General features: G+C 36.0%; 3 protein-coding genes across 3 annotated transcripts; 2 read left to right on the top strand and 1 right to left on the bottom strand.

Moving 5' to 3' along the window:
• Positions 1-43: 43 nt before the first annotated feature.
• LOTGIDRAFT_158711 (hypothetical protein) lies at positions 44-394 on the top strand (the record flags this gene model as incomplete). The annotated part of the gene is made up of 1 exon (XM_009052154.1): positions 44-394. The coding sequence occupies one exon, from the start codon at positions 44-46 to the stop codon at positions 392-394; it is 351 nt and encodes a 116-aa protein (XP_009050402.1).
• Positions 395-2,439: 2,045 nt separating this feature from the next.
• LOTGIDRAFT_158710 (hypothetical protein) lies at positions 2,440-3,018 on the bottom strand (the record flags this gene model as incomplete). The annotated part of the gene is made up of 1 exon (XM_009052153.1): positions 2,440-3,018. The coding sequence occupies one exon, from the start codon at positions 3,016-3,018 to the stop codon at positions 2,440-2,442; it is 579 nt and encodes a 192-aa protein (XP_009050401.1).
• A 7,528-nt stretch (positions 3,019-10,546) lies between these two features.
• LOTGIDRAFT_231161 (hypothetical protein) lies at positions 10,547-12,690 on the top strand. The gene is made up of 3 exons (XM_009052152.1): positions 10,547-10,914; positions 11,647-11,901; positions 12,206-12,690. The coding sequence occupies exons 1-3, from the start codon at positions 10,842-10,844 to the stop codon at positions 12,397-12,399; spliced, it is 522 nt and encodes a 173-aa protein (XP_009050400.1). The 5' UTR covers positions 10,547-10,841; the 3' UTR covers positions 12,400-12,690.
• Positions 12,691-13,613: the final 923 nt, after the last annotated feature.

The raw sequence follows: 13,613 nt of genomic DNA, 5'->3' as shown, positions 1-13,613 counted from the left end.
TAAACTAATGGCCTTTGATGCTAACGGTTTGTACGCTTCCGCCATGACGGATTTAGATAGCGAATATCCGAGAGCGGAAAGTGGTAGAACATTTCGACAAGAAGAAAATAAAGAATATCTCAAGCTCTTTAATGAACAGAAATTCAGACCTAGAACTGCTATTTTAAAAGTCTGGTTTGAATATCCTACCAACATGTTCTTCCAACCCATACCAGCTAAAGATAAAATCACTTTCACGAATAGAATAGGTAAAAAGGAAACTGGCACTAACATCAGGTTCAGAAATGGTTTCTGTCACGACGTTTTAACATCGGTCGATATTCAAGAAATAGTGAAAGCCGGTGGACGAATTATTAAAATATTAGATGGTATAGTTTACGAAGAAAATTTTTAAACTCCACCCTATAGAGATTATATTTTAATTTTGAGAGATCTAAGAAATAAATATAAACGAGAAGGTAATATCGTAGGTAGTAATTGCATGAAATTATTAGGCAATTCGTTGTATGGTAAATCTATTCAGAAGGATATAACTACATCGAGACATCTATGGAGTGAAGCGACTTTAAAAGCCAACTACGATTCACACATCAAAAACTATGAAAAAGTAAATGATAGTCAATATATAGTTGAGATAAATGAAGAAGAAAAAGAATTCATTCCTCCTCCTAAATCTACACGACTAACACCTAGCCATTTGGGATCATTCGTTTTATCTCACAGTTAAAAAATAATGAATAATTTTATTTGCGTGATAGATGGATTTTATAAGCCTGAAATATACTATACGGATACCGATAGTTTATACATTTCGTCTAGCAATTGGGATAAATTAAATGAAGCTGGGTTGGTGTCCGAAAATGATTATTGTAAAGGAAAGAATGATTACGGTGATGGTGGAATTATATTTGGTTTATATTTAGCGCCAAAAGTCAAATACAATATCATTCTAACTTCCGACGGTATTCTAAAAGAAAAGAAAACGTTTAAGGGTTACTCTAAAGATAAGATATCCGTAGAAGATTATATTCGATTAGCTAGTGGATGTAATGAATGAATTTAAGAAACCTTGGGTAGAAGTTTCACCAATGGAGTAGTTATTCCAAAGAAGCTATCTAAATCTCGTTAAGAGAAAAGCACCAAACAGTGAAGGAATCGTGTATCCTTACAACGACGGAAAAGAATTGAACATGGATGAAAACTACGAATTTGATGATTACGATTACCTTACTATTCAAGAAGAGAATGAAGAGTGTTAATTTTTTTGTTTTAAATGAAGTTGAATATAACAATTTCCTCGTTACCAAAATCTATAAACCTATTTTTACCATCTTTAATTTCCAGATCTATATCTTTAATCATAAAGGAATTAAGTGGTAAATACGTCGTTTGAAATGGTTTCTCAATAATTCTATATCCTATCGGTACAGTGAATGTTGGAAGACTGTAAATAATCTGACGTTTGTATTTATTGAAAAATCCACCGTGGATTGGGTGTATATTCGTTAATCAAATCCTAGTAACGTATTCAATGAATTTTCTACGTTAAAATCAACTTGACTATTATTTCTTAATATCAATTTTATTTTGTTCAGATTCAAATTACCTTCGAATTCAATATTGTTTTTACCATCTACACTTCCTCCATCTTCAGATAGGTATTCGTTAATGGCTATGTATTCATAGCTTCCTGGTAGTAAACGTATGTTTTTGAACGTAACTCCGTTATCTGTTGATATTTTTATTTGATTATTTTTTTCGTTGATATTTCTAATGGAATTGTAAACAGAGAAATATTTTAATCCCAATTCATATTCTTGATTGCGATTGAGTTCGTACTCATAATCTAGAGACAATTTAATGTCTGATTTATTTGAAGTGAGGACGAATAGTTGATCTTTATTTGACATTTTTAATCACGCTTTTATAATCATTTTTATCTATAATACCTTTCTCTAGGAGTCTTTTTAGTATACAATTTACTTCATTATATTGTCTGTGCGATCGATGTCCTTCCTTCATTGCCGCTAGTATTACTCGTAATCTCCAGATGCCACCATATCATCGAATTCGTCTATTTCTTGTATGATTGGATTGTCTTCAGCATAATCATCTGCTTCGTCAACTTCGTATTCATCATCATGTTCAATTACTCTTATATATAGTTTAACTTCTTTTGATCTTCTTGTTTCGGGTCCTGACTTTCTTATTGCATTTAGAAATTGTAAGTATGCTACCAAATCCTCGTAATCGGCAATGGGAATATCCATATTGTTGTGTAGATATACAAAGAATCGAAATCTAAAAGGTTTGGTGTTGTCAACATGTTAAAAGTGAGATGTGTTTTTCCAGAACCGGAACTACCGCATATACACATGAGCATTGGATTATTAGGAAATATTTCTGAATGATTAAATTTTTTGCCCATTTTTTATTATTTTAATTTGTTCCAAAAATCACTGCTCCTTTATACTTTGAAAGATATATTCCTTCTCCAGTGTGTATATTTTTTAAAAATATTCCATTACCCTTATGTTTGACTTTGACTTCTACCGTGTCAATACTATCTACTAATTTATTTAATCCTTGTTTAACAGTTTTCTTGGTTTCTTCCCCAAATCTTTTTCCAAATTCTTTTATTGTGCCTATCATATCTCCCACTCCTGAACCTTTGGCTTCCTTTTCCATTATTAAATTATGTCTACCTTCTTCAGTGGCTTTAGCATCAGCTGCTTGATTTGCGTTGGCAGCTTTGACTGCGGCAGTTATTCTTCCAGTAGCTGCACCCGCTGCTGCAATACCACCAAATATTAGAGGTAGAAGGAAAGGTAAAAATCCACCTTCTTTTGCGTTCGCGTCAATTCTTTCTAAATCTATATCGTCTCTGACTTGACAATATTTGTATTTATCAATAAGTTTTTTAGTTATGCTGATTTTTTTACCGTTGAAAGTTATTACAGTTGGGGAAGCTGTTTCAACAGCTTCTATTATTTTCATAACTAAAGTTTCTGGTTTCATTTTTAAAGGGTGTATTTTTTACTCAATTCTTATCATTCTTCTATCTGCTATTTTAATTAAATGTTTTGCTTCTTCCAATAATAAACAATAACCTGTTAGATCTCCTTGTGTTTTTATATATGAATATTTATGTTCACTCCTGTTTTGAAAAGATCTTCTTGGTGAGCTGATAGATCAAAACAGAAGATTGGATGATTAAGTGCAAAATCTACATATTCAAACTGAGGTAGATGGATTAAAGGATTTTGAGTTTGGTTCATTGCCACTCTAAAGACATTATTGTTATTCGTTTGAGAATCTGGTAAGTTCTTGAAACCAACCATTAAGTATCTTGCTGGTTTAATAGTGTTAGTGATTGGCCACGTGGTGGATTCTCCCGTTAAAGTCATGCTACCTACCGTGTTACGATGAAGAAAAGCTATTTCAATATCTTTAGTTAACGAGTTGAATATTCTCGTTTCTACTTCAATTGATGGTGTTATTACGGGTATGAAATGTTGGAGATTCGTTATTTCTAATTTTGCATCTGAACCATTCTCTCCAAAGAATATCTTATCGTCGTTGATTTCTCTTTGTAGATGAATTTAATAGGGTAAGCCTATGGAAACTTTTCTATGTTCCAACAGACCGAATAAAGGATATAATTTCCACTTTACGTAATTACCCCACCTATTATTCTCAACAATATTATTGTACTGAAGTACTCGTTTTTCAAATCCATGATTAGCTATTCGTGCTTCTCTTTCTATGGTGTTTCGAGCAACATCTCTCACTCTATCTAAATCGGCATCATTTGCAACATTTCTTACCGCTTCTTTTAAAACACTTCCATCGCCAACATCGGGTATCCAACCCGAGACTGAATCGAAATCTTTAGGATATAAAACTGTTTTCAACATTGTGTCAAATTCCCCAGGGTGTTTGATTGTTTCTATCGGATTTGAACCAGCTTCCTAAACCATCTCGCTAAATACAGATGGAAAGAAATTATTTTCTAACGTTGTATTTGTTTGAGGAACTTGATTCTGAGTTCCTTCTTAAATTTTGAAATCGCATCTGAAATAAGCATAGGAAATAAGCAACCAATTCGATAATGAATTTATTTCGACGGTAATTCTACCACCATCATTCAATTGGGATTTAGAACCAACAGTCGGTGAGATGATAATATAATCCTCTTTTTTCTTGTTAAACGAATAACGAATCGGATCGTATAATCTAAAGATTGGATCTAGTATTTTATTCGCCATTTTTAAGGTTTAAAATTTGAGTAGAAAATTGTTTTCCAAAACAAGAGTTATCTCCCTTTTTTCTAGACTAAAAATAACATTATTTAAAACGAGGCTATTAAAAAATGTTATGTTATTTTTATATAAGGGTATTTTTAATATGCTTTTTTGATGGAATGTAGGAAATTGATTGAAGGTGTTTAGGTCTTTTTTTAATGTAAGAATTTATGAAATGTAGGATGTTTTATGAAATGTAGGATGTTTTGCTGTAAGAATTTATGAAATGTAGGGAATTTAGGTCTTTTTTGGGAGCTTATAGATTGGTCGCATTTTCCCCATGAAATGAAATGGAATGGGGAATCCCCATGCGACCAATCTATAAGCTCATACACTACTGTCATATGGTTAAAACAAACTATAGGGCTACCCCAACCAGGGGATTCAACAATGACGGAGAGGGGGTAGCAGAAAACAGAAGACAAACTGCACTACAAAAGGTTAAAACATTAGAATTAATGCTCGGACAAATTGCCAATTATTGCCCCGTGATTTCAAGGAAATCTATTGTCCAGAACTCTACATCTACATCTACATCTCTATATGGCAGTCAATCCGTCTTCACTGTGGTTTCCAGTCAACCGGAAGCCATTTCTTGGATTTCGATGATATCAGTTTAGACGTCGAAGAACGACCTGAAGATTTCTACCAACGCTTGGCTGCATTCATAGAAGATAATCTTCTCTTAAGAGATCCTGGCATAACTCACCATGGTAATGCCATTCACGAGGATGAGGAATGCTCACCTACGGTTGAAAATTTGATCGTCCTTACCTGGTTACGCCTATTACACAAAGACTTACCCCATTAATCAAGCAACGCTATGGAACCGAATTGCGCTCAAGAACTTTAGCTTCTATTAAGCCCGAAATCTCACAGGCTCTCGATTCTTTACTTGAGGAAATTCGTACAGCCGAGGATGTGAAAGTCATGGGAAGTCAAACTTCTACTTTCCAAAAAAGAGAGTAATTCCCAATCTACGTCATGTCCCTTATGTGTAGCATCAGGAAGAGGGTCTAGTAAGCATTTTCTTAGCGAGTGCAATTCCTTCCAGAGAAAGATCGCAAGTATATTCTGAGGGCTCGTCAAATTGCGCTCTTCCTTGACAACGACTTACCTGCAGATATTGAAGATATCGTGTTATCTAATGAAGATTCAAGTGCATGCGTCCCTACAGGTGCAACGTCCATTTATGGACACATTTTATAAACATATCTGCGTACGTGTTATCCTTGACTCTGGAGCCACAGGCAATTTGATATCATCTTCCACGGTACAGAAACTTGGCATACGCGTGTAACGAAGCCGATGGTACTTCCAGTCTAAAAATTCTTGGAGAAACTACATTCTTCAAGGAAGAAACTTATATTTTGAGGGTTTAGTTAGAAAGATTAAATGTAGACATTCTCGCTGGGATCCCCTTTCTCCCATACAATGACATCACTATCAGACCGGCCCTAAAGCGCATCATTTTTAGTGATGTAAGTTTATTTCCTACTACTTTAAGGAAACTGATCAGTCCCACACAGTTCGAAGGACTATTTTGATGAGAGCTCCAGACAGGAAGACAACAACATGGCCTGGTGAATATCTCGAATTGAACGTGCCATCTGATTATGTACGTGACAATATTTTTGCTATCGAACCGCGCCAGGACACCAGACACCACAATACATCCACTACTACAACATGGCCACCCCCATGTGTACTCCCATGTTTAGCTGGACAAGTAAGGATCCCAAACGCGTCAGGCGTTCCACGAACTTTGAAGCAACATGAACATTTTTGCGAGGTACGGGCTGTATACACTCCTGACCTACGCGAAACATCTCATAACTTGTCAAAACCAAAAGAATGTTCTACTACTTCTTCGGATCTTCATTCTGACAACGTCCAAGTTGACCCACACAAACAAAATCTTACCCACAGAAACAAGAAGATGTTCTAGGGACATGTTAACAGACTTTGATGACGTTTTCAGTTCCATCTGTGATGGCTACAATGGTGCTTCTGGACCATTCCAGGCAGCAGTCAATATGGGCCCTATGCCTCCCCCTCAACGTAAAGGACGATTACCACAGTATTCACGTAATCGTTTCACTGAATTACAACATATGTTCGACGACTTGGAACAGAATATCTTAATCCTTCATTCCTTGTGAAGAAACCTTCTGGAGGATTCCGACTTGTCACTGCGTTTGGCGATGTTAGCCGATACAGCAAGCCTCAGCCGTCTCTCCTCCCTGACGTTGACTCCATTCTTCGTCAAATAAGCCAATGGAAATACTTATTCATCACAGATCTATCCAGTGCATTTTACCAAATCCCTCACATGATTCCATGAAATATTGTGTGGCTACTCCCTTCCGTGGGGTGCGCGTATACGCTCGATCTGCAATGGGAATGCCGGGTAGCGAAACAGGTCTTGAGGAACCAATGTGCCGCGTTTTGGGTGATTTAATCGAGAAAGGAACGGTAGCCAAACTAGCTGATGATGTAGCGTTGTTTATATTGTAATATTCTTTATTGAATAAGTAAGATGTCATGGTCTTTGAGTATTACCGCACAGCTGGGGTGTTAGTATTTATCTATAATTTCAACTGTCTATTGTTATATCTTACATCGCCTTTGATACCCAATGTGCACATGACAGAGACGACACACAGTCGGTATATACTTATCAATAACTTTAGGGGAAGGATTTGTTCAATCTTACCTCAGGTTATATACATGATAAGTGGTTGACCAGTGTTATAAACCCTAACTAACCACAGGGGTTTTAGTCAAATGTCGGGCAGACAAAGGATTCCTTTATTTCAATGACCATCTCGGTAAGGGAATAAATACAACTTAGGAAAAGATATCAGGGTCACTCTTGGGTTAGCGGAGAAACATGTTGCACTAGAGTATGGGAATTCTGGGGGGGGGGGGGGATCTCCCTTTTTGGTTTAGACTTGGAGTTATATTTATTGTTTAGTATTCAGTGTTAGTTAGTTAGGTTATTGGATGTAAATAAAGTGTTTGTTAATATCTTAGCTGCAGTCATCTCATTTGGAAAGTAAATGCATAGCCGAAGTCCGTATCAAGTCTCTTACAAACAACTATACAGTTGTAAGAATGATCTATCTTGCATATTACAAGTAGAACCCAACAAACAAGCCTGTCTACAATGATCTCTATTGTGGTGGTACAACACCAGAAGAGCTACAACAAAACTGGTGCTCGGTGTTAACCGCACTGAAAGCTAACAACTTAAAAGTTATCACCAACTAAACCACTTATAGCTCCACGAAGTGTAAACATTCTCGGATGGCTGTGGCAGGAGGGCACCATACAGGCAAGCCCACACCGCATCGCTACATTATCAACATGCCCCTAACCATCAACCGTATCTGCACTGAGATCCTTCATAGGAGCTTATAAGGTTTTATCTAGAGTGCTTCCACATTGCTCTTCTATAATCGCTCCCTTATATGATATTGTTGCTGGGCGCCAGTCTAGTGAAAAAAGTATGTAGTCTGATGAATCAGCAGCTTCATTTGTTGCCGCACAGAAATCCTTATCCACCAACAAAACGATTACGCTACCCCGACCCGCTGACCATCATAACAGACGTTGCAGTAAAGAAACTAGGTATCTGTTCAACATTGTACCTGGTTCGCAGCGGTAAAACGAAACTTGCTGGTTTCTTCAGTGCTAAGCTAAAGCCGCGCCAAGCATCACGGATACCTTGTGAAGTAGAAGTCTTATCGATTGCTGTAGCAGTTAAGCATTTTAGTCCGTATATAATCCAGTACAGACATAAAGCGCATATCTTAACTGACTGACAGCAAACCGTGTACTCTAGCGTATCGCAAATTATGCCAAGGAGAATTCTCATCCAGTCCACGTGTATCTACATTTCTATCTGTGGTAAGCCATTTGGCCGGGAAATCCAATATCCCGTCTGATTTTTCAAGTAGAAATGTCAGGATAGTACATGTCAGATATGTTCCTTCGTAGAAACACTGAAAGATTGCGTCGTTCGAAACATTGAGGTAGATGATATCCTATCTGGTAAAAGTCGCATACCATTTCTGACGAGAAGCACATGGAGGTCACTACAAGGAGAATGCGCCGATCTCAGACGTACGCATGCACATTTATCTCAAGGGACACGTCCATCAAAAAAAACTCATTAACATAAAGGACATTAAAGATATCTCGCAGTCGCTACTATTTCTTAAGATGGTATACTGGTTGTGAAGTATGCAGACCTTTTACAACCCCCAAGAGAATGTATTGTGGTCCCTCGACAGGTCCTGGATGGTATTATCACTGCATTACACTTACGTCTTAACCATCCTTCGGCATATCAAATGAAAAGGTGCTTCACCGATACTATTTCGCTCTAGATGGATAAGACAATTGAACGAATTTCTTCTTCATGTCAACAATGCGCAGCCCTAAAACAGATTCCAAAGACCAAAACAGAACAGTCTTCTTCCATGCCACCAGAAGTTATTGGAATAACCTTTGCTGCCGACGTCCTACGAAGGGGGCGTCAAATGATACTGACACTGAGAGAATGCGTGTCCTCTTTCACCACAGCCTGCCTCATAGAGGGCGAGACAGCCGTTACATTCAGAAATGCTTTGATCCGTCAATGTATTGAGCTTCGCCCCCTTGACGGTCCACCGTGCGTCATACGTGTTGATGCGGCTCCAGGATTTCAAAGTCTAGCGAATGACGGGTTGCTGCAGAAACACAGAATTTGTATCGAAATAGGAAGGATTAAAAATATCAATAAAAACCCCGTTGCAGAAAGAGCCATACAAGAATTGGAATTGGAAATCTTGCATATAGATCCACGACGTGGACCCATAACATCAACAGATCTTGCAGTAGTGTATGGTATTTGTGGCTTTGTATTGTCGTAGGCCACAGTTTGTAGTTCACTCCCTTTGTTTGTAAGTATCTCCCTTGCTTTCGTTCTCCATGTTGGATATACAATAAACGTTCTCTAAATGATCTGTGTTTCTCCTGGTTTGTCGTGTCATATAAAGGGTTAGCTAACAGTCTAACTGGCGCACCGAAATATCGTGTCTGACTTGACGTTTTACTCTATTAGCTATATTGTGCAACTCGTGCTCATTCTACGGGCTACAGTTCTTTGCAGATTCTTATGATTTTGATTTTGTGTGTTAATGTCATTATGAAGATGATCCCTATCGATTTTTTTGATGATCGGATAATTTTTCACCGAAATATCGTGTCTGATTTGACGTTTCACTCTATTAGCTATAGTTAAAAATTTCTCAGCATAAATAACTCATTGAATTCAAACTATTAAAATGTCTTTGACATGAGACAAATCATACTTTCACTAAATACTGTTTTATCATTTCTGACAGCTGCCAGTGGGCGTATGTTACCTTGGCTGGCAAGCTATCTTTTTTTAATCTCGTAAACAGTTAAAAGCACGATTCTTTTTCCAGATTTTGACAAAACTTGTTAATATCATTCAGTATCGCCCCAAAAAGTTCAAATTAAGTGTATGAATGAAGGTTGAATATTTCATACTGGTAGCCTAATTGTTATGCACTATAGGACTAACTGTCAAATGTTTATTATTCAACATCAAAGCTGCCAGTGGGTTACCTTGCCTGGCAAGCTATCGTTAAAGAAACGGGAGGAATTACAAACTCTGGTCTGTTTAACATTAATTAGATATTTATTTCTTTTTTTTTTAATTGTGCTCAATACACTGGTTGGTGGCTCAGTGAGTAAGACGCTTGCTCGCTAACCTGGTCCAGGTCCGGGGTTCAATCCCGGCATAGGTCGAGATAATACCTTCGGATTTTTCAACCCGGTTCCCTCTGTCAGTGATGCAAGTAAGAGGGGCTGATATGGAAAAAGCGTCTAGTCGTTCGGATGGGACAATAAACCGAGGCTCCATGTGCTACAGGCTGTGCACGTTGAAAATCGAAAGAGAGCAGGCTAATGCCGCTATCCTGGCTATCCTGCGATGTCCGTCTTCATTAGCCCACATGGTGCAATAAAGTAGGACGCAAAACTCCATTCATTTCATTTTCATTTCATTTCATTTCAATACACTAGTGTCTAATCTTTCGCTTTAGATTTTTATGATAATCAGAACATGATGATCTTGAAAATAACGACAGCCGGTATTATAGATGGCGCAGTTGTACATAATCAACTTCCGGTTAAAATTTTAATATTCCATCGACGAGTCTGAATCTTACCATACCATTGTCAATGACTCTGGATTACAGTCATTCTGTATTCTTCACAGTTTTACTCGTTTAAAAACTTCTTAGTTCTTTTTGTCTCAGTCAACTAAAGTGAATGTGGTAAGCTTACTTGAGAGTGCTTTTACTTTCCTTTTAAACTTGATTTTACTGGAATAGTTGCATTGTGCCAGCCCAGTGTCTGTGCTCTGCTGTGCTGTGCCGTGCCGTGCCGTAGTTATTATTTGAAATTGGATTATTGAAGGTTCATACAAGTTTTAAGATTATATTTAGATCTACTGTCATTATGTCTAGAAAGTTATTGACAGATTTTGAATGGGATAGTGATACTGATAGTATTCATACTGGTAATCAAGGTGGTAGGTATTTTATTTTTAGCCAATTTAAAGGAATACTGGACCTAGAAATAGATGAATACAATACCGCTCGGACCAACTCAGCTCACTTTTTACAGGACTCACAATTTTTTACGAGAATGGACCGAATGATGATTATTTTACCAAAAACTAAAATAGACCAAATAATGATTATTTTTCATGACTTTTTACAAGACTCAGACCAAATAATGATTATTTTTCATGACTTTTTATGAGGCTCGGACCAATAATGATTATTTCTGAGACAAACTTGGTCCATTGATTATGCAAACTGGGACCACTCATATTTTGTAAACAAATTGAAAGTACCATGTAAAAAAAAAGTGGGCTGAGTTTGTTATGAAAAGTTGGCCGAGTTTGTCGTGAAATATTTTTGATATTAAAATTTGCATTGGGTTGGATTTGTTTTTGTCCGAGTTGCACTGATTCCTAATTAGATCTTACTCTTAGCATGAACTTAAAATTCATATTTTCACCAATGGCCGATGAAAATTTATATCTTTTACATTACATTAACATTACAACAACAGCCACAGAGCCTCATTCCTTATAGAAGATTTTAGAACCCAGAGTGTAAATGAAATATAACATCATATACCCTGAACTCCAAGTAATAAAAGTAAAAGCGTATACATGACGTTAGTGTTTGGCTGGTAAACCGGCTGCTAGGGTTGAAAGGGTTAAGCTTATAATATATTTATTTTTTAATTCCAGAGATTGAAACTATGGATTTTTTTAGTCCATTAGTGACCATAATTGTTGTGTTGAGTATAGTGGCCACAGTGGTTGTGTTTATAGCCATTATTTGTTGTTGTATTTGTAAAAGAAGATCTTATCAAGGGACTGTCTATAGGCAGGCACCACAGACTACAGCAACAGTAACAACATATCCTCAAGTACCGTACCAACCATCTGCATACACTTCTGCACCGCCTCCAACACATTACCCAGGGGCTATGCCTGCTTCAGGTAAAAGTTAACTATTATTGTCCTGTCCTATTTTTTTACAGCAAAATTGCATATTGTGCATTGAAAGTGTCATCTGCAGTGTAATTGGGGAATGCTTTTTATACTCTGAACTAGATCAATCTTATTACAGATTGAAGCTATATTAGATGCAATCATCTGCTTGATAACTATTTTGCATAATATAACATATAATATTGCATAAATATTTAACATAATATAATAAGGTCATACTGTGTAGATTGTTGATGTATGATTCAAGAAATACACTACCTGGTAAGAATCTGTATGTTATATTATATTTCAGCTCCATATTACCCACAACAAGTGGTATATCCACCTCAACAAGGTTATCAACAAGGTCCATATTATACAGCACAGGCTCAACCATTGATGGCAGCGACTTATCCACAACAAGAAACGAAGAAAGAATATGATGAAGCTCCACCCCCATATTCAGAAGCTATGATGACAAAGGCCTCAGCTCCACCCCCTGAATAAACTTACTGAATACGATATTAATTTAAAGGAATGATTGATATGTTTTAAGCAGAGGTTTTTTATGAATGAATGATTGCATTGTTGAAGTTTGTTGGAAAAATCATGTTTTTGTAAATATGCAAGATTTTAAGAAAGGAATGTTATATAACTGTACATATTTTGATTTAGGCCAATTTTATTTATTTTATTTTAGTGCTTGCTCATTTTATATTTCTTTCGCAATATTTAATCAATTATACATTTTACTGTCCCAATTTAAATGTCTTCAAATTAGTGGGTTTACTCTGAATGTTGGTCAGAGACAGTGAGGTACTATTCATGGAATAATTCCAACGTTTTCAACTTAAAGCTCTGTGGATTCAATTTCTTAGCATTATGCCATCCAGTTATTCTAAGGTTAGCATAAGTTTTTATTTTTCACAACAGTCAGCAAATGGAATGATATTATGTATTTTTCAGAAAATGTTGCATTTTCAGCAAATTTGAGAAATAGAAATCAATCTGTTAGTAGATGTTTTTTACTTTTTCTGATCCTATGATCATTCATATTGGATAATGAAAACTGTTATACAGTGCCATCACCTCTGGGAATTTAGACTTGTTTTTCTGAACACTATTCATGGTGATAAAAAGCATATATGTTCAAACTGATGAGTATGCATATCAAAATGAACAGAGTAAATTGTTAAACATTATGAAATGTGTACAAGGGAATTATTTTATACAGAATATTGTAATGAGATTATTTAGAAACATGAAGTTTTACTTTTACATATAAGTTTTACTTTGTGTTTTATTGTTTGTTTTAATTTTTTAATGAGTTTTTATAAAGGTAATATATTCATATAAGTTTTAGTAATATCAGGATATTTTATCTTATTCCTCCAATACATGCCAAAAAAATAAATGGATGGAGGATGGAACCTTTTCTGTCTTCTCTTACATGTGGAAAAATACAAACTGCAATAAACTTTATTGATTGCCTATGAATATGTATTTATTATGTTTTTACAGTTACATTATTTTAAGGTGAGATAAACATTGGTTTTATTTGGTAATTGTTTTTGGAACATGTAACAATACAAATATATAATCAAAGTTATTTTAAGTTATTGTTTAATGCTCATTTTAACGACAAATTATGTTATTATTTCTATGTTAACCAATGTTGTTATTGGGTAAACCTGAAGGTCTTTACAAGTTTTGTAAATACT

The sequence above is a fragment of the Lottia gigantea genome (assembly GCF_000327385.1).
Source record: "Lottia gigantea unplaced genomic scaffold LOTGIsca_18, whole genome shotgun sequence".
Taxonomy (NCBI): domain Eukaryota; kingdom Metazoa; phylum Mollusca; class Gastropoda; family Lottiidae; genus Lottia; species Lottia gigantea.
The sequence above is the reverse complement of the archived record's forward strand: the minus strand, read 5'-3'. Positions and strand labels throughout refer to the sequence as shown.